At 43.5% G+C, this 22,273-nt stretch overlaps 1 protein-coding gene across 1 annotated transcript; it reads left to right on the top strand.

Moving 5' to 3' along the window:
• The first annotated feature begins 467 nt into the window (after positions 1-467).
• Positions 468-8,865, top strand: CAV2 (caveolin 2). The gene is made up of 3 exons (XM_050936405.1): positions 468-697; positions 1,218-1,405; positions 7,983-8,865. The coding sequence occupies exons 1-3, from the start codon at positions 560-562 to the stop codon at positions 8,131-8,133; spliced, it is 477 nt and encodes a 158-aa protein (XP_050792362.1). The 5' UTR covers positions 468-559; the 3' UTR covers positions 8,134-8,865.
• The last annotated feature ends 13,408 nt before the right edge of the window (positions 8,866-22,273 follow it).

Raw genomic sequence — 22,273 nt, 5'->3', positions numbered from 1 at the left:
TTCTGGCATCAGCCTCTCGCAGAAGACAGGATACCGGCTAGATGGACCATTGGTCTGACCCAGGCTGGCAATTCGTTTTTATGTTCTTAAATGCTGAGGCTCTAAAACGACTGATCACAAGGGGATGTGTATTGTATCGGTGGCATGATCATCTCCCCCATTTATGGGGCAAATGCAGAGGCTGGTCACATAAGGCCTCTGGACTGAAGCGCAGCAAACTCCCGCTGCACCAAAACTCTGTCCCATGCAGTAGCGAGGGAGCCCATCCCCGCCGCATCCCGGCCCGCTGGTTTCGCCTTCTGCTGCTGCAGGCCCGTTAGCCCCCGCTCCTCCAGCTCGTTGCAACCCCGTTTCCTCCCTTCTCCCCCGGCCGTGGTGGGGCTCGCGGCGGGGAGGAGCGTGCGCGGAGCAAGGGGGCAGCTCCGGGCGGGCGCGGCGCTCTCCGGGGCGGGGCTGCGGGCCAGCCGGGCTCCACCCAAGGCCAGGCTGCGCGGAGCCCAGCCAGAGGCAGCCAGCAGCGGGCAGGGGGCCCCGGAGGCAGCGCACCAGCGGAGCCGCCATGGGGCTGGAGAAGGAGACGGGGGACACGAAGATCTTCATGGCCGAGGACAGCTTCGGGCGCCCCGGCGGCCCCGCGCTAGCCGGCCCGGAGAACGGCCCCAGCAGAGACCCGCATGGGCTGAACACCCACCTGAAGGTGAGGGGGGTTAGGGCTGCATTGGCGGCCACCTGCGCGCCGCTCCCTGCTCGCCTCCTGGCCGCTGGCTCCTTGCAAAGCAGGGGGCTGCGTTCCCCCGTCGCCCCCGCGGCGGGCCTCGGGCCCCTCGCTCTCTCCCCGGGAGCCCGGGCCGCGCTGTGCGCCTGAGAACATGGGTTGACATACGCGCTGTTGTTTGAAACGGGGCACCACAAAAATCGCGGGGTCTCTCTGCCCGATCCCCCGTGAGCCCGGCCTGCCAGCCCCGCACACCTGTGCAGGTCAGGCTCAGGCTGAGCTGAATTGTTACAATCCGAGCTTCCCCCGGGGCGGCCTCTAGCCAAAAGTCACTCTGCGCTGGGGGGTATTTAACAAAGCCGAGTGCAACCTGCTCCGTTTCCTTTCCATCAGCAACAGCTCCAGTATAGTTCCCTCTTCATCCCCAGCGTTGTAGCATGGCCGTTGGAGACAGAAACTGATTTAGCTGGGGCGGGGGGGCGTGTTTTTTCTGTCATTTCAGCTAGGATTTGAGGATGTCCTAGCAGAGCCTGCATCATTTCACTCCTTTGACAAAGTTTGGATCTGCAGCCACGCTCTCTTTGAGCTCAGCAAATACGCACTGTACAAGCTCCTGACTCTCTTCCTTGCTATCCCACTGGCTCTCGTTGCAGGAATTGTCTTTGCAGTACTCAGCTGTCTGCACATCTGGTGAGTAAATTTATTGCCTTCCACTTCACTTGTCTTCCTCCTGAAACATTAATATCCATATACAGTAAAGAAGTGCCTCTATAAATTCAGTCTCTGTGCACAAGGGAGAATGAACAATTCATAGGATGTTGCCATAGATCCTAACTAGCGATAGTCACCTCTACAGCTAGTAAATTTAGGCTGATTTGAGTATTTACTGTATTTTAAAAGTGACAATAATGAGCTTTCTGTGTCTGGGGTCCCCATCTGTAAATTTCTTCTACCCTGGATCTGTCTTGTTTATTTAGTTTGCAAGCTCCTTGGGACAAGGACTGTTTCTTTGGATTTGTGCAGCAGTTAGCACAATGGGGCCCTGATCTTGGGTAGGGCCTCTAGATGCTACTGTGATATAAATAGTAATGGTGATGACGATGATTTAGTTTATTGGACTATGCAAATTGCTTAATCATGTGTATTTAATATAAGGGCTTGGCAGAGGTATTCTGCCAGCTGGGTAGGAGGGCCATGTTTCCCTCCCTCCCACTGCAACTTTTTCTCACCAGTTTGGTATCCACTCCCCTATTCAGACTTACTCTATTGAGCTAGCTGCTACTCCTTGCCAATGCTTTCTTTGCCTAAAATAATAATCGTAGGGTACATCTTATCTTTGCTATTGCCACTAAAGCTGCTGCCTCTGCCTTTGAACACGAGGCATGTTCATAACAATGTGCAATGCAGTGTACCCTGGGCACCTCCAGGAAAGGGGCCCCTTGCTGAGCTCAGGTAGTCTGATCCTGGCCACATGCCCAATTTCACAGATGGACACAGTAGCTTTAGAAGCTCACAGGGAAGCTGATGTATTTTGTTACATTTTTGGCAATGGTTTGGAAAATCTTCAGAACAGCGAGATGGATGGAAGGAAAAAAGAATGGGGGCTGGAGATGAAAGGGCTACATAAGGGAAAGTTGGGAATTCATCTGGCTGCCAAGGCAGGTGAAAGGAGTAGGATGACCAAGTGCCCAGTACCATGCCCACAAACCAAGATTTTCTTTACATACTAGTTTTAGACAAAGATTTCCATTGTCAGAACATGCTTTTAGGCATGGATAGCTGGAGTTTAACACTCAGACCTTTCAAGCTCTTTAAACATATAAAGATGTTGTAGTCCAATAAGCCCCAATTCATTAATACTGTTACAGGTTTCTGTGCCACAGAAGCACCTCTTCCATGCAATGAAATGCAGACATGAGTTTTACTGAATTAGGTCTCTGAAAATCAGTTACAGCGGCAAATCCAACTCATGTGAATGATCCCCGTTGACTTTAACAGGAGCTGCAGTGGCTCAGCACTTCTAACCATAGGCACCCGATTTTGAAGATTTTGGTGTCAGCAGGGCCGGCTCCAGGCCAGAGCGCACCAAGCGTGTGCTTGGGGCGACATGCCGCAGGGGGCGCTCTGCCGGTTGCTGGGAGGGCAGCAGGCAGCTCCGGTGGAGCTGCCGCAGGTGTGGCTGCGGACGGTCCGCTGGTCCCACAGCTCCAGTGGACCTCCCGCAGACACGTCGGCAGGAGCTCCACCGGAGCCCCTGGACCAGCGGACCATCCGCAGAAACGCCTGCAGCAGCTCCACCAGAGCCGCGGGACCAGCTGACCGTCCGCAGATATGCCTGCGGCAGCTCCACCGGAGCCACGGGACCAACGAGTGGCAGAGCGCCCCCCGCGGCGTGCTTGGAGTGGCGAAATTGCTAGAGCCGGCCTTGGGCGTCAGTCTCTCTATGGGCCTAATTATTTCCTCCACTAAAATGTACAGAGGAGAACTTTCATTCTGATCTCCTGTTATACCCTGAGTGGGGTGTAGAAGAGTTAGCTGTCTCTGGCTCCATCCCTGCCCTAGCCAGAATCATAGAATATTAGGGTTGGAAGAGATCTCAGGAGGTCATCTAGTCCAACCCTCTGCTCAAAGCAGGACCAACGCCAACTAAATCGTTCCAGCCAAGGCTTTGTCAAGCTGGGCCTTAAAAACCTCAAAGGGAGATTCCACCACCTCCCTAAGAAACCCATTCCAGTACTTCACCACCATCCTAGTGAAATAGTGTTTCCTAATATCCAACCTAAACCTCACCCTCTGCAACTTGAGACCATTGCTTCTAGTTCTATCATCTGCCACCGCTGAGAACAGCCTAGCTCCATCCTCTTTGGAATCCCCCTTCTGGTAGTTGAAGGCTGCTATCAAATCCCCCCTTACTCTTCTCTTCTGCAGACTAAATAAGCCCAGTTCCCTCAGCCTCTTCTCATAAGTCATGTGCCCCAGCCCCTAATCATTTTTGTTGCCCTCCGCTGGACTCTCTCTAATTTGTCTACATCCCTTCTGTAGTGGTGGGATCAAAACTGGACACAGTACTCCAGGTGTGGCCTCACCAGTGCCAAATAGAGGAGAATAATCACTTCCCTCAATCTTCTGGCAGTGCTCCTACTAATACAGCCCAATATGCCATTGGCCTTCTTGGGAACAAGGGCACACTGTTGACTCATATCCAGCTTCTCATCCACTGTAATCCCCAGGTCCTTTTCTGCAGAACTGCTGCTTAGCCAGTCAGTCCCCAGTCTGTACGGTGCATGGGATTTGTCTGTCCTAAGTTCAGGACTCTGCACTTGTCCTTGTTGAACCTCATCAGATTTATTTTGGCCCAATCCTCCAATTTGTCTAGGTCACTCAATTTATCTAGGCCAAGATCCAATTCTAGTGGGAGACAAAGCCCAGCTAAATCCAGTTTTCCCACACCAGCTTCAACCCAAAGTTAGTGAAGCTTGAGTCTCTGTAAACTGCTGTGCAGCACTTTCTGCCCATTCCACATATCCTGGGAGTATGGATTTGAACAGAGCTGAGTTTCTAGGATCGGTGATAGGGCAGGGGACCCCAGAGCTGGCATGGAGTGGAGGCATTGGGCTTCTTTTGGAATCCCACTGGGTTTATGGACATACCTGCTGCTTGTTTTGTGGGTGGGAGAAGGGGAATTCCATTCAAACCTTCCCTAGAACGATTCCAGGAAAACTCCATTAACAGATTGTGAGTTCTCCCTCCCATGTAACTGGCTGCAAGAGGGGCTATGAGAGCCTCTATGCCTCAGTTTCTTCATCCATCAAACTGAGCCAGTTATACTGAGGGGTCTTTTATGAGGCTAAATTCCATGCTGTTTGTAAAACACTTTGAAGTCCTCAGATAGAATGTGCTATAGACATGCAAAGTACTGTTGTTGTAACTGTATTGGCATGCTAAAAATCCACTTAGGCCTGGCCTGACCTGGCATTGCTCACTCACCTAGAACTCCTCAGGATTTCAGCAGCAGTTGTGCACCCCAGATCTGAGAGCAGATTTTAGTTCTCGGTAGCTGGGATAACTTTAAAGAAAGACACAGATATTATACATCATGTAATGGCAGTGGGGAAGGAGAAAGAAAAGTAAATGAGAAAAATACCAACTGTATGGTTTGATTGACACTTACTTTTTAATAGGGAAAAAAATGAAACACATTCTGGACCCTCCCTCATACTGGGTGCATTAAGCCGGTCTCCATAGTTACACTATCTGGTAAGAATGAGAGAGTCTGAAACTGTGCCAATGCCAGCCAGCAGTTTAGTGACCTCCTTGGAGCAAAGTTACTTCTCTGCATTCCTTTGCTTATAGTGATTTATTTCTCTCATGCTACAGATTATAAGTTGTGGAAAACTTGTCACACCAATTCTTAGACGCTCCCTGTGAATGTCCTGAGTAAACTTTAAAAAATATCCTTAAACTGGAGCTTGAATTTTCTGTTGAAGTGGTTTGTTTTATGGCTAGGTTGTGCTGTGTCAATACCAGTGATCCAAGTGATGCACTCAAAATTCTGACCCTTATTATAGATCAGGGATGAAATATTGCTCCTAGTTATATATGTGCAACAACTTTGAAGTGTAAGTCGTGTAACTCATGGCAAAATTTGGCCCTACACTTTTGTTCTAAAAATGTCCTGGTGATTGTTCATTAAGGTCCTAACCCTGAGAAAAACTGAGGACTTGCAACTCCCTTTGGGGAACTCTCCATGCTAGTGTAGCATGCACAGATATCCTCTCCCAAGTTGCAAAGCGAAGTTCCCCTCTGCCCATGTAGAGATTTCCAAGACCCAGCAAGCTTCATGCCTTGACTTCATTTGGAGCTTGGGGTGCTTGGCATTATTCTGTATCACGGCCTGAATTTCCATCTGTCACTTGCTACGGTGCACAGTCAATGACCAAGATGCAAAGAAGTGGGCATCTGTCACCTTTCACCTTTCTCTTTTATGGCTTATAGCCAGGGGCAGCTCCAGACCCCAGCATGCCAAGTGCATGCTTGGGGCGGCATACTGCGGGGGGTGCTCTGCCGGTCGCCGGGAGGGTGGCAGGCGGCTCCGATGGATTTCCCGCAGGCACGCTTGTGGAGGGTCCGCTGGTCCCGCGGCTCTGGTGGACCTCCCGCAGGCACGCCTGTGGAGAGTCCGCTGGTCCTGCATGGCTTTGGTGGAGCCGCGGGACCAACGGACCCTCTGCAGGCATGCCTGCGGTAGGTCCACCAGAGCCGCAGGACCAGTGACTGGCAAAGCGCCTCCTGCAGCATGCCGCCCTGGTTGAGGTGGCGAAATGTCTAGAGCCGTCCCTGCTTATAGCTGTGGTACTCAACCTTGATGACCACAAAATCATGAGCATTGAAAAGCCACATCCTCACTGAATTAATGGATTCAGAGAGCCACTTAACAAGTCTCCTGACATTGTGTTGTCTCGGTGTGAGAGTTGTCTGTCCTCCCTTACCGCTCTACCCACTTCTTGGCTACAGGGAATGAAAAGGAAGAAATGATGTTTCTCCCTCTCCCTCACCACCAACCAGTTTGTAGGGAGTGGAACTCAAGTTCTAGTCTGTTGGTTCACATATTACATTCCACATTGGGCAGCAGGGAGTCTTCTTGTGACTCCCTATTGAGTCTTATCAACACCTCTGTTATGAGTCTTCACTATTACTTTGATTATATTCTAAGCCAATGGATTTGATTTACCGCTGGGAACCATGGCTGTGTTCCTACTAGGCACGTCTACACTGCATCTCAGAGCAGACCTCCCAGCCCACAAACTCTCACTTGCAGGGCTAATGCTATCACTATAAAAATAGCTGGGTATATGTTACAGCTCTGGCTGGAGGGGCTTGAGAGCCCAAGCTCCTCCCCCAGCCATAACCTCAAAGCACCATCTACACAGCAACTTTTAGAGCTCTAGCGCAAAACCGTGGACCCAGGCTGGGAGCCTTGTTCTCAGATGCAATGGGGACACACTTGAAGGGCTCAGACTGCCTGCAGCCCACTCCACTGTAGAGCCTGGAGCAATCCTGTTGCCCCCAGAAAGTAGGAGAGGCCAGCCAAGGAGAAGATTCTTCCAGAATACCTGTGGGGGGCAGTAGTAAGACATCTCCCCTGAAGGACAGATTCTGTTACTATTACTGCTGCCTTTGCCAGTGATTCTGCCCAAGGATTGCAGCTTTACCACTGCCTGTCCATTAGGGATGATTTCCTTCTTCCTCCACTCCACTCCTGATGCAGGTTCCCCCATAGGATTTGGAGTGATGTTTAAATTGCACTTGATTATTCAGCAAATAATGTTACCAGGTAATAATGTAGAGAAAATCATAAGCGATTCATGGAAAATTAATGATAAGAAGAGGAGGCACAATTTATCTAGCAAATGACATGCAGCACACTATATGCTATAGTCATAATAAATTGTATACACAGTTGAACTGTACATAACCATAGCCACACTTTAGAGTGTAGCATACCCTCTTATACATCTCTACCCTGATATAACGCTGTCCTCTGGAGCCAAAAAATCTTACCGCGTTATAGATGAAACCGCGTTACATCGAACTTGCTTTGATCCGCTGGAGTGCGCAGCCCCGCCCCCCAGGAGCATGCTTTACCGCGTTTTATCCAAATTTGTGTTATATCGGGTCACGTTATTTCAGGGTAGAGATGTAGTACATGCATATTATTCCAGTAGCATTCAAAGTTCTATATGGTATGTACGTTACTTGCTGTTTCAGCAGAGACAAAGAAAGGGAAGGTTTTAGAAGAACTATTCTTGTTTAAATCCATCTGGGTTAGCTGAGTGCAACATAGACATATTAGTATACTGTTTGCATTGTTGGACTTGAATTGATAACGGCTGAGAACCCAAGCAGACAAACATTTAGTATTGCTCTGTGGCACAGCCTGTTAGAAAAGCACCTTAAAATGACAGTTCAACATTACATAAATTCATTTCTCTGTTTGTTTTTTATCTACACTGAACACCCTTTTAAATGACTTCTAGCTTACTGAAATGCCTGGATAAATGAAGATAGGTCACATCCCTTTAGCATAGTGTACACCTTTTGTTGCTTCTCAGCATAGCCAAACTCCCATTTTTCTGAAGGTTTTAAGTGTCTCTGAGACCTTTTTGGTTAAATAAGATTCCATTGTCATTAATAAACATAACCAAGGATTGACTGGCAAATCCATTATTCTATAGTAGTAGTAATCCTCAAATCTTCTCCTTTCTAGGATTGTGATGCCTTTTGTAAAGACCTGCCTCATGGTCTTGCCTTCAGTGCAGACTGTATGGAAGAGTGTGACGGATGTTCTTATTGCACCGTTATTTCACAGCCTAGGCCGATGTTTTGCTACAGTCAATATACGCCTGGACCAAGAGTAAACATCAGGGATACAATTCTGCTGTAGTCTTAGATGGTGATATGCCTCTTTGCTAATATAACATAGGTGCACTTATTCATTCATTCCAAAACTGTTGGGTTAAAATAGCTGGTTTAAAATGGGGACACATTTTTTTTAAAAAAAATCATTTACTTTCAGGGGATCAGTTTAAGATAAACTAGACTATTTTCATATCTAACTATTTTAAATGACAGAAAAAGCATGGAGTATTTTGGCAACGCTTTATTTTAATGGTACATTGATTGCCAGGTTCCAGAAAAATTCATGTGGAGGTATATGTGACCACCACAATAGTATCATAGAAAATTGCTGTGGCCAGTGTTGTTACTTTGAATACTAGTGAAATTAGTAGTGATGTGACACACTGGGCCAAACTCACTTCTAGGGTTTCAGAGATGGGTCTGGCCCACTATTCAGCATAATACATGGAAGGTTGTATGCTCAGTTGTCATTGTCAGCAGGAGTCGTGCCTGCAACTCCCTGCATGATACAGTACTGATGTGCACGGGTAATATTCACTCAGCTCCCATTACTGCTTTGTAAATCTCCCATATATCAACAGAGAAAAGTTCCCCAAAGTTTACCCCTTAAAATAATGTTAGCTAATGGTTTGAGACAATCAGCTAATCTATATATATTATTTAATGAGATTTTAATTTTGCTGTATATTTTGTATTTATGTAAATGTTACTTTATCGGTTTTCCTTGAGGCATTTTTATACTTACGGAATTATTATGCTGATGAAGTTTGACACTGCAGAAGATTGAATAAGATTGAGATTTTACTGACTAGATTACGCAGATCTCTGAAAATGCTGCTGTGCAATCCAAGTATATATTATTTTCGTAATTGAATGTGAAAGTAGTGCACACAAATGTTTTCATACAAGATTATGCAGAGAGTTTTGAAATACATGTCTATGAGCATTGTTCATTTTTTTAATTAAAAACAGGCTGTAATAAATGCAACCTTGCCTATTTCTGTGTATTATCAGCAACATTGTGATATTTGAAATAATATACACTATTCTGGCACTTTGATTAAGCGGAAAGCATTCTCTCTTATTTCAAGCAAGTGGACATATTTAGTATGCTTGTCCAATTCTCGCCACACATTTAATTGACTCTGGTAAATGCTTATTTATTACTTCTAAAGTCTAACTATAAAGGATAGTTTTCCCTCCTGCATTTAATACAGCTTTATAAACCAGAATAGCATGTAAACAAAGGTACATGAAAATTATATTGATTTTTTGATGGGGTACATGCTACTGATTTATATAAATGCAGATGAATAGGTTACAACTGTAAAATGTTTATAATATGGTGCAATATGTTTTCCTCTGAAGCAATGTCATGCATTCCTTATCATATATGAGGTATGTAATAAAATAATAAAAAAATAGCTTTTTCAATTTTTGGTAGCCCAATTTACTCAATCATCTTTTTTTGTCTTGGTTAGATAGATGACCAATCTCTAAATAATTTTCAAAAACTTTTTTTAAATGAATGTTGGCCACTTGTGCAACTTTACAGTAACATATGGTAGGAGAAAGATGATGTAAATGGACACAGCTCCACTGATCTTGGTGATGTTTCACCCATTTATAATAGTAGAGAATGTGTCTCCCTATGTATGATTTAGAACCACTCGTAAGTTCAAACTTAGCAAGTAAGACAGAATACTTTCTTCTAAAATCATGTTAATATTCTCTAAAATAGATTTCCCGTTGAGGTACTTTGGCTACATGCCAAATGATTTTTGGGGGAAAAAAAAAAACCAGTACACATTTAATAGCATATGAAACAGAGCTTTATTTAATGAGATGCAAAACATTCTCATTCACCACCCCGTAGTAAACGAACTAATATACATTATGTAGTCTTCGTACTTCAAAAATGCACTTTTTCCATAGGTAGCAATTGGAGATGGACTCAAACCAAAGTTCTAGAACTGCACACTTTCACATTCAAATATGGATCTTAATACACATAGCTGGTCCCTGCTGCTCTAGTCAGAAATTCCCACCCTTTCCCAATTAAAAATGTAAATGAAAATATGTTCTGCAAAAATTTTCAGATTTTTGTCAAAAAACGGAAATATTTTTGGCTTTTTGACAATCAAAAACCAAAATTTTTCACCTTTTGTTTTACCTGCACATTTTTTACCTGCATATTTTTCAAAAAAATTCCATTCTGTAGAAAAAGCTATTTTGCAGCAAAAAGGTTTTGACAGAAAATTGGTGACCAGCTGTAGTCCTTATCTCTGAAATGTGCTGAACCAGTACCCCATCAATGAATAGCACTAAGCTTTGAGGAAGTCCAGCTCTGGATCCAAACTTTGATTGAGGCCGAGTGACATCTGATTTGCTCTTGGTCACAAGCTAATGGATACGAGCATTCTTAAAAATATCTTGCTGAAGTCAGCAGGGCTCTAAACTGTCAAAGTGAATCTAGAAGACTGATCTGGGTTGTTCTTAGATTGATTTTTTTTTTCACCATTACTGTAACTACATCACAAGACAAAAGCAAGCTTATAATGAAGAACATCTCATTAAGGAAAGTATATATAGTTTTAAAGCTGTCTTGTTTCTTTTCTGTTTTAGGACCAATAACTTTCTTTGGAGCAGGTATACCTCTGCTTATAAAAGTGTTGCTTCCATCCTTAAGAAAACTGTCGGGGGTAGGGTGGGGTTGTTTTGTGTTTTGTTTTGTTTTTGTCATGTAAAATATTTATATCTTCTAAATTTTGAAAGATCAGTGTTATGAAAAAGGAGGACAGAATCATAGAAATGTAGGACCTAAGTTCCCTCTAAGATGCACACCTGTGCAGCCATGCAGGAGGCCACCAAGGGCTATCACCTAGCCCCCCAGGGGCTGCGGCGTGGTAAGAAGAGACACCTCTTCCTCTGAGCTCCAGAGCTGCGACGGGGAGAGGACTCCCCCAGCCCAGGGGCTGTGGCAGGGAGAGGTGTCTTTCCCCCAGCCACAGCCTTGGCGCTACTGTGGTGGGGAGAGGTGCCCCTCCCCCAGCCCCAGAGCTACTACGGCAGGAAGAGAGGCTCTCCCCTAGTCCAGGTGATGCTGCAGGGAGAGAGGGCTGAGGGGAGTCCTCTCCCCACTGCAGCTCCAGGGCAGCCTGCACCCCAAACCCCTTATCCCTGGCCCCACTGCAGAGCCTGCACCCCCAGCCGGAGTCTTCCTCCCTATGCACCCCAACCCTCTGGACTTTCTCCAGTTTGTCCTCATCTTTCCTAAAGTGTGTCGCCCAGAACTGGACACAATACTTTAGCTGAGGCCTTGTGGGTGCTGAGTAGAAAGGAAGAATTACCTCTTGTGTCTTGCTTACAACATTCTAACTAGTACATCCCCAAATGAGCTTTGCTTTATTTGCAACAACATTACCCTGTTGACTCCTATTTAGTTTGTATTGTAGTTTATAATCCCCAAATCATTTTCTGCAATACTCCTCTTAGGCAGTCATTTCCCATTTTGTATTTGTGCAATTGATTATTTCTTCCTAAGCGTCATGCTTTGCAGTTATCATTGAAATTCATCCTACTTATTTCATACATTTTTTCCAGTTTGTCAAGATCAAGTTTTAATCCCATCCTGAATAGAATCAGACCCAAGATTGATCCCTGTGGGACCTCTCTTGATATGCCATTCCAACTTGATTGCAAACTATTGGTAACTGGTCTCTGAGTATGCTTTTCCAACCAGTTGTGCACGCACCTTATAGAAGCTTCATCCAGGCTATATTTCTCTAGTTTGTTTATGAGACAGTATCAAAAACTTTACTAAAGGTGAGATATATCTCATCTACTGCTCCCTCCCCTCCCATTCACAAGATTTCTTATCCTGTCGAAGGATTTTAGGTTGGTTTGGCATTATTTGTTCTTGATAAATCTATGTTGACATACGTATCACTTTATTTTCTTCTAGATGCTTACAAATTTTATTGTTTGATTATTTGCTCAATTATCTTTCCAGATATGCAAGTTAAGTTGATGGTCTATAATTCCCCGCATTGTCCTTGTTTTCCTTTGTGTAGATAGGTACTATGTTTTCCCTTTTCCGGTCCTCTGGGATCTCTCCCGTCCGCCACATGTTCTCAGTGATAATTGCTAATGACTTAGAGTCTCTTCAGCCAGTTCCTTATGTATTCTAGGATGTATATCAGGCCCTGCAGATTTAAAGACATCCAACTTGTCTAAGTAATTCTTAACTTGTTCCTTTCCTATTTTAGCCTCAGAGTCTACCCCATTTACATTGATGTTTGTGTTAGAAGTTCAATTACTGCTAACTTTCTTATTGAAAACTCAAACAACAAATGGCATTTTTGGCCATTGCTGTATTTTCTGTTATCTTTCCTTCCTCATTGAGTAATGGGCCTACCCTTCCCTTGGTCTTCCTCTTGCTTCTCACATATTTATAAAATGTTTTCTTGTTACCATTTATGTCCCTAGCTAGTTTAATCTTCTTTTTTTTTTTTTTTTTACCTTGGCCTTTCTAATTTTGCCCCTACATTGAGGTTTTTTTTTATATTCTTCCTTTGTAATTTGACCTAGTTTCCACTTTTTTGTAGGACTCTTTTTTGGGTTTCAGATCATTGAAGATCTCCTGGTTAAGCCAAGGTGGTCTCTTCTCATACTTCCTATCTTTCATATGCATTGGGTTAGTTTGCTCTTGTGCACTCAATAATGTCTCTTTTAAAAAAAAGAACTCTCCTGAATTCTTTTTACCCTTAGATTTGTTTCCCATGGGATCTTACCTACCATCTCCCTGAGTTGCCTAAAGTCTGCTTTCTTTAACTCCACTATCTTTATTCTGCTGTTTTCCTCCTATCATTCCTTAGAATCATGAACTCTTATCATTTCATGATCATTTTCATCCCAGCTGCCTTCCATCTTCAAATTCACAACCAGTTTCTCTCTGTTTGTCAGAATTAAATCTAAAAGAGCCTCTCCCCTAGTTGCTTTCTCCACCTTCTGCAACAAAAAGTTGTCTCCAGTGCATTCCAAGGACTTGTTGGATAATCTGTGCCCAGATGTATTATTTTTCCAATAGATGGCTAAGTAGTTGAAGTCCCCCATCACCACCAAATTCTGTGTTTTGGATGATTTTGTTCATTGTTTAAAAAAAAGCCTCCTTCACCTCTTCTTCCTGGTTAGGTGGTCTACAGGAGACTCCTAACATGACAACATCCTCTTTTTTTTTTTTTTTACCCCTTTTGTCCTTACCCAGAGACTTTCAACAGTTCTGTCTCCCATTTCTATCTCAACCTCCGTGCAAGTGTATATATCTTTGATGTACAAGGCAACACCTCTTCCCGTTTTTCCCCTGCCTGTCCTTCCTGAACAAGCTGTATCCTTCTATACCAATATTCCAGTCATGTGAATTATCCCACCTAGTCTCTGTGATGCCAATTATGTCGTAATTGTGATTTATTCACTACTATTTCTAGTTCTTCCTGTTTATTCCCCATACTTCTTGTATTAATATTCAGACATCTAAGATCATTATTTGACTCCCCCTCTATATTCCTACATGTCTCCCCTTTGTCCCTGCCCTCGTCGAACCTAGCTTAAATCCCCACCTCACTAGGTTAGTCAGTCTGTATCCAAAAATACTTTTCATCTTCCTTGATAGAAGGACCCCATCTCTGCTCAGCAGTCCTCAGAACAGCATCCCACAGCTGAGGAAGCCAAAACCTTCCTGGTGACACCATCCACGTAGCCAACCATGTTAACCGGCGAAAGATACAGAGATCACTCAATACCTGGTTACTGGTGTGAATCTGTCCGAGGCCAGTTATCCTTCCATTATGCCTTGCACATATTAGGCCAAAATCTGCTCTCAGATACACAAGTATACATTCAGAGAGAGGCCATTGACTTCAGTGGAGTCATTGCAAATTTATAGCTGAATACCTAAGAGGAAGGGTGGTCCCATGGTTAGAGAACTAGCCTGGACCTAAGAAGACCTGGATTCCAGCTTTCACAGGCTTCCTATCTTCAGCAAGTCAGACAGGTCACCAGATCCTCAGCTGTCAATTGTTATAGCTCTATTTGACAGATGTGAAGCCAGGCAACGAAAGTAAAAGGCTATTGATGCTCATCTTATAGAATCATAGCAGTGTAGTTTGGAAGGGACCACAAGAGGTCATCTAGTCCAGTCCCCTGCACTCAAGGCAGGTTTCATCAAGCTAGCACAAGCATAAACAGCAGGGTAGCTGCGTTAGCATGGGTAGCGGCTACTGAAGTACAACTTAACAATCTCCGTGGGGTACAGGTGGGTTTGTGCTCACATGGCTCTACCATGCCTGTGCTATTGTGGATATACTACTATTTATATTTTTCTAGCTCATTGAGAACTAGCACAAGTATGTGTACGCGAGCAGGGCTGTTGTGCCCCCCAGCTCATAGTGTAGATGTAGCTTAACGGGATGGATCCTCTACCCCCATTGACTTCAACCGATCTGTGGCAATTTATACCAGCTGAGGGTCTTCCTCTTTGGTTTTCTGTGCCTCGCTTCCCATCTGCAACAAATGTGTTGGGAGGATAAAGACTTTAAAGATTATTGTAATGGGTACAAATAAGTACCTCAGATAGATTTGTATTTATGAACTGTTAGCTTAGCTCTGCTAGGGAAATAATTTCAGAATCATGTTTTACATGCGGAGGCTATTCTTATTTAAAAAGCATAACTAACCTTAATTTGTCTTATTCTATATTTGTCCTTTAGTATACAGAGGGCTTTGACCGACCTCCTCACATGAGTTGTTTAACACGGTCCTTTGCATCTGATTTATTGTAGAACAAATATTTTATTGTTGCATGTAGCAAGAGATAGAATTGTAACAATCTTCCCCCCACCCAATGTGTTCTTTAATAAAACTGAGTTTGAAAGAAATCCTAACAGGAATATTAATTTATGACTAAATAAAAACCCCTCCCCTCTCCCCTGCCTAATGAGTGTACTTAGGCACACACAGTTTTTTTCAGGGATAGCTGAAAAGTTCAGGACAGTCCTGCAGTTCTGGCGCATTGGACCACACACTTATATCTTGTAGAAGCCAAAAAACGATAACACCATTATTTGTACTGGGTGTGATCTTCCCCCACCTGCAGGGATAAACTGTTGCTATAAAGTCACATGAACTCTCTTTTTTAAAAATACATGTTGAAAAAGAACAGTCTTTGAGAAAAACAATTTGAACAAGGTCAAACACCGGACACTTCCACCAATATTGTACACTAACAGAGTGAGCATAAGAAAGTTGGAGTTAACTGCAAGAAGTTACAGTAAATGCACTCAACCTGCAATTATAAAAGAGGTGGCAAGTGAGGTGCTGTAGATGCACATTATGTTCTAGCTAAATCACCGCAGCAAATGCCTATTTATTGATTTCAAACCCAGCAATTGGTTGGCCACCTAGTCTTCAGCTGAATGAAATGAATATGGTTATGCCACAAATGTTTTAATACAAGAATAGCTTCCCCCTGGAGATGCTTGTACCTAAATGAGCCTTAAGTAACTACTGTAAAGATTTAATTGACTATTACTGTGACCTTGAACAACACAGAGTAATCACTTAGCTAGAGATAGGTATAAAATACAGTTTCCCATTATGCAACATATCCTCCTCCCATTGAAATCAATGGGACTTTTGCCACTATCTCCAGTGGAAATGGGAACTTCCCTGTCTGTATTCATTCCTTTGGACCTGACGCAAGACCACATGGTATTTCTAGCTATTAAAAAAAAGAGAGAACTCTACAGCAAACCTGACAAAAATATCCCTATATTTTGGCCTGCTTGTGAGAGTGCCTAGAAAATGTACTTTTTTCCTCAGAGAGATTTTTCCATCAAAAACAAAAACCTTTCTGTTTCCCAGAATAATTGTGTGTTCCAGTCGAGGTGATGCTGACAGTCTTCGGTGAAATACAGCTTATTTTGTCAGTTTGACCTCAATCTGAATACTATCAATACCAAGTATTTGGCTTGTAGACCAGCAAAGGCTTGATGGTATAGTGCAAGCACTGAATGAAGTGTTGAAGGAAGCTATAAGACCAATGTGGGTTAGCCAGTTGTATTATATAATTCATGCTACAGCAACTGTAGCAGCTCATCAGTTTATTATCAAACTGGCAGAGGATATAAACCAACAGAAAACTTGCTGTATTCAAAAACCCCCATGGAAATGAAAGTTAAACAAGAAGATTAAGCTGCTACATCACAATATCAGCCTATTGGATGAATCTGGAAAAAAAAACATTTAAAAATAAAACAGAAGCAAACAGCCCTGGAGATGAAATATGAATGAAAGGGATGTGAGAGTTGTGAAGATACAATGTAAACAAAAACTGACCATACTGAGTCACAGACTTGAAAAATATTCAGCATGAAACTGTCAATGTCAAGAGAACAGATACTCCATGAGAGACCACAGAGATTCTTTGATCAGATCAACGTTAAGAGCAGAACAGGAAAATGTAGAGAGACAATCAATAATGTGGAAGAGTTTCAGTGCTACTGGAAGGAACTCTGGTCAAAGGATGTACAATATAATCCAAAAATGTAGAAAACACACAATAAAGGAACACACAGGAATATCAAAGAAAGAAATAGCTGAAATACTGAGGGGAATTAAAAACTGGAAAGCACCTAGACCAGGTGGGGTGCATGGATTCTGGCTGAAATGCCTACCAACTCTCCATGATTGTTTACCTGAACAACTTTGTAGCAGGGTGGACCACTGCCCAGCCCTGAAAGGGTTAAAACAGCCCCTGGATAAGGGCTGGGGCTGGAGAAAGCAGCCTTTTAGGCTGGGCTGATTGGGGGAAGTGGTGGCAGCTGGGGCCACGCCCCAAACTGAGCAACAGGCCCTTATATAAGGCAGAGAAGCCAGGAGCACAAACAGTCTCCCTCTGCCTGTAGAGGGAGAAGGGCCTGGCTGCAGGGAGCTAGTACTGGGGGTTGCAAGGTGCAGCCCAGGGGTAGGCCAAGGCAGCAGGTCCAAACCCTCCTTGTCAGTGATGAGTTGGCTGATACTGCAGTCTGCTCCAGGGTGTGGGGCTAGACAATGCCTGGCAGTAGCCATACACTGAGGCAAGGTGGGAATAGAGGGCAGGGGTTCCCTAGGGAGGGGAGACCCTGAGAACAAGGGGTCACTGCCAGGGGGCAGCACCCTATGTAAAAGGGCACTGGGTCCAGGGAGGGACATGGGGCCAGTAGCTGGAAAGGCGGATCACCAGCCTGCAGAGGGCGCTCTGGACACTGGACTGAGCTAATTCCCAAGGACGACCAGTAGGAGGCGCCGCGGGGGTGAGGCCTCCCGGTTACAGACTTAATAAATGTTTGAAGAACAGATGGCCAAGATGGATGGTGATGGGGAGAACAGTCTTTATATAGAAAGAAGGCCACAGTGATCGTATGGATTATAGACTGATCACATGTTTACCAACTATGTGGAAATTTCTAATGGCTATTCTGTCCAAGAAGATCTGAATAGCGCTAGCTCCTGAGCAAAAAGGCTGCACAGTAAACATGAAAGGTCCAAAAAAACCTCAGACTGAACAGAAGGATCACAGAAGAGGCAAAACAAAAAAAAGGAAATCGTAGAGATGGTGTGGATAGACTACCATGACAGCATCCCACATTCATGGATACTTAAGATACTGAAAATGCATGAAGATGATTTCCTTTCTGCAGCAATCTCTGGTTGACTGGAACACTCGACTCATGCTGGAAGGGTGTCTCATTGATGAGGTCCAAATTAAAAGAGGAATCTTTCAAGGGGATACCTTATCTCTAATGCTGTTCATGGCAGCAATGCTGCTGCTGTCATGGATGCTCCATGAGATGAATTGTGGTTATCATATCAGCTAGGAGCAACTACCAGTTAACCATTTATTATAAACAGATGGTTTGAAACTATATGGATGGTCACAAAAGGAGATTCAGAGATTGATGACTTGGAGAAAAGTTTGGTGAAGATATAAAGCTATGGATTGACTTGGCGAAATGCGTGTCTGCATCTGTAGAGGGGCACACTGGTACAGCCAGAAGGCATACAAGTTAACAAGATATCTCTCAGCATCATGGCCCTACAAACTCCTTGAAATCAGGGAACGGTCAGAGCTACAACATAAGGAAGCCAAAGAAGAAGTTAGGAAAAGAATATTACTCTAAGAACAAAATTCTGTTCAAAGGATTTGATCCAAGCTAACAATCTGCGGGCAATATAAGTAGTACAGTACAATACCAGAGTAATCTAGTGGAAACAAGAGAAGAAAACATCTGACATCCAAACAAGAAAGCTCCTGGTGATGCATAAAGTATAATGAATAGCAATCAAGATTTGGGCAGGATGCACATAGGACAATGTGATGGGGGAAAAGCCTGCTATCTGTGGAGGAAGCAACTGACAATGAAGAATATCACATCAAAATATATGAGGAGTCAACCAGAGTATAAGATGATCTGGTCTTGATAACAAGTGATAGGTGAGCCTGCATTCCAGCACAAGGAGGCATAAAATAAAGGAGAAAGCAAATCACCAAAGAAAGACATGAAAGATTTACACAGAAATCAGTGCACAGATAATGGAAAAAGATCAAACCCATTAGTGAATGAAGATTAATAAACTCTTAGCTTGTAGGATACCTCAAAAGAGAGACAGGGAGCCTCATTAGCAGTGCACAAGAGCAGTCTTTAAAGCTTAACTACGTTTAAAACAAAATTGACCAGCAGAATTGCTCCCCAAACTGCAGAACATATTCTGAAAAGGAAGAGCCAGTGGAACAGGTATTCATACCTGCATGAACCTGGCTGGGAGAGTCTATATAAACAGACACAATAAGATCACCAAGTATCTCCATTGGAGCCTCTCTGGCAAGTACAGATTTGAATGAACCATGTGGTATTATGATCACTGAACTCACAGTGCTGTAGAGAATGAAAAGGCTAAGATTTTATGGGATCTAGCCAGTGTCACAGACCAAACAGGGCAGGCTAGCAGGCCTGATATAGTTATAAAAAAGAAGACCAACAAGACCATGTTAATTAATATTGCATTACCAGTAAGCAGAAACAGCAAAAAAGAACAAGGAAAAGATAGTGAAGTATGAAGAACTCTGCTGCGAAGTGGAACCATTATTAAAAACTAGAACAAAGATGATCCCAGTGATACTTGGAGCAATCCCAAAGGGTGTAAATGAGCAGCTCAAGAACATGTTATGAGTGCAAGGCATCATGATCAGTGTCCTCCACAAGACAGTGCTTTTAGGCACTGTGAGAATTTTAAGGAAAGTCAAAGGTGAATAAGGCAGTTGAGCACCTAAAAGGCAGGAAATGCAGAAAGTTTAACAAAACTCCTGACTACCCAAATGTATGGAATAAGTTCATGGTGAGGATTTTTGGGGACTCATGGGAATAAATTTTAGATAGTAGCTTTCCTTTTTTATGCTTCAAGATTTTGTATGTTGTGAAGGCTATTTGGTTTTTAAAAAATCCCCGTGATGTAATACTGAGGGATAATATATAGCACTTCTCATCTTTAGAGCTCAAAGCCTTTTACAAAGAAAGGCAGTACCATTATTCCTGTTTTGCAGATGAGGTGACATACCCAAAGTCACCCAGCAGGGCAGTGATAAAGCTGGGAATTGAACCAGATCTCCTGAGTTCCAGACCAGGGCCTTATCTACCGCTGTTTAGCAACAGCTCTCTCACTTGGGCCTATATATGTAGTATGGGGAGGGGAATTTTAGCAGAGGAAAGAGTCCATGCTGGAGTTAGAAAAGTAATCTGAAGAATGTACTAAAGCAAGTGCCTAAAAATGGACCTTCCGGAGCTTTGTCAATTCTGCTTATGTTGTTCATTTAATTGTGCTGCTTCTCTGCAAAAGCGATTGTATTGGCATGAGGGGAGGCTGTGAGAGGGAAAATATATAAAAGAGAGTGAAAAAAAAATACCCAGCCATGAGAAAAGAATAGGGATCAGAGAGCTAAAAAGAGAGTGGATGAGTTTGCACTTAGCAAAGGCTGTAAGTTGTTCCTGGAAAAGAAACAAAGCAAAAGGCAGGAGCAGTCATGATCGGAGTTGAAGCATCTCTGTCCATTGTGGACACATCCAATACCTCCTTTAACTGCTTGTGACTCAGCTGTAATTCTTGTGGTAATGCAAAGACACAAGCAAATGGGAAGAAGGAAGCTGCTACAGCCATACTATCAGACCAGAGTGAATTTTGGAGAATTTCTGCAAGCAAGAGGGAGCTGCTCTATATTGCAGTTATTGTATCTGTCTGGGTATTTATAATATTCTCATCCCCATGGTATCACACAGGATGGGACACCGTTTGTTTGTTTTTTCATATATACCACTGAGAGAGCAACCAATGCAAAATGATTTGCCTGATATCTTCCATTTGCCACACTGCAAAGTCACATTTGCTCAGGAAGTTGTACAGGCCTACAGAAGCAGCTACAATTTCACTTAATATAGAGTCTGGCTCTATTATATTTGTAGCTCTCATAAACTGTGACTAAGAGTATATAAACAGCTAAACTAAGAAGAATAGACAGGCCTGTCACCAGAGCTGATCCGGAGAACAGAGGGTTGCGCTGTCTGCCGGGAGCTAAGGTATGGGATGTTGACCTGAGGAGGAAGAGGATCCTAGTGGGAGCAGGAAAGAATCGACTGATTGTCTTTCATGTGGGAACAAATGAAAATGATACAGCTAGGTTCTCACTGGAATGTATCTAGGGAGACTACGCCAGGTTGGGAAAGATGCTTAAAAAAATGGAGTCGAAGGTGATCTTCAGTGGGATTCTACCTGTCCGTAGAGGAGGAGAATGAAGGTGAGACAAGAAACTGATGGTCAATAGATGACTCAGGCGGTGGTGCTATAAGAAGGGCTTTGGGATGTTTGACCATTGGGAGGCATTCATGGACAGAGAACTGGTCTCATGGGATGGACTCCACCTGAGTAGGGAGGGAAATAGACTTCTGAATTGGAGGATGACGTAGCTAATTAAAAGAGCTCAAACTAGAAACTTGGGGGAGACATTTGCAAGATTCTAATATAATCCTATTTTAACATTGAGAGGGGAAAATCAAATAAGAAAGGATACAGCAATGGAGAAAGGAACAGCATTGGGTAAGAGAATGGACGTTAAGAGGAAAAATAGTTTCATTGGTATCGGCACTAACAGTCAGGTAGGTGATACTGACAGTAGAATGACAATTCCTTGCCAATCAGGCAAAGAACGTGGGTGAAGCCAAGCAGCAGCAATTAAGATGTTCACACACCAATGCAAGGAGCCTGGGTAACAAAATAGAGGAACTAGAACTACTAGTGCAGAAAGTGAAACCAGATTTTATAGGGATAACAGAAACATGGTGGAATAGTAGTCATGACTGACTGGAGTACAGGCATTGAGGGGTTTGTGCTGTTCAGGAAAGATAGAAATAAAGGCAAAAGTGGTTGAGTATCATTGTATATTCAAGATGAGGTAGACAGTAAAGAAATTAGAAGTGATGAAATGGATAAGACAGAGTCCGTTTGGGCCAAAATCACTTTGGGGAAGGAAGCTACTAAAAGTTCCCTTGGGCAAGTGCTCAGGGTATGCTACAGACCTCCAGGATCCAATTTGGATATGGATAGAGACCTCTTTAATGTTTTTAATGAAATAAATACTACTGGGAATTGTGTGATTATGGGAGACTTTAACTTCCCGGATATAGAATGTAGGACAAGTGCTACTAATAATAGTAGGGCTCAGATTTTCCTGGATGTGATAGCTGACAGATTTCTTCACCAAATAGTCACTGAACCAACAAGAGGGGATGCCATTTTAGATTTGGTATTAGTGAGTAGTGAGGACCTCATAGAAGAACTGGCTGTAGGGGACAACCTTGTTTTGAGTGATCATGAGCTAATTCAGTTTAAACTTAATCAAAGGATAAACAAAAATAGATCTCCAACTAGGGTCCTTGATTTCAAAAGGGCTAACTTTAAAAAATTAAGGGAATTAGTTAGGGAAGTGGACTAGACTGAAGAACTCATCTGAATGTGGAGGAGGCTTGGAATTACTTTGTCAAAGTTGCAGAAACT

This window comes from Gopherus flavomarginatus, chromosome 1, assembly GCF_025201925.1.
Source record: "Gopherus flavomarginatus isolate rGopFla2 chromosome 1, rGopFla2.mat.asm, whole genome shotgun sequence".
Lineage (NCBI taxonomy): Eukaryota > Metazoa > Chordata > Testudines > Testudinidae > Gopherus > Gopherus flavomarginatus.
This window is presented reverse-complemented; position numbering and strand designations above follow the sequence as displayed.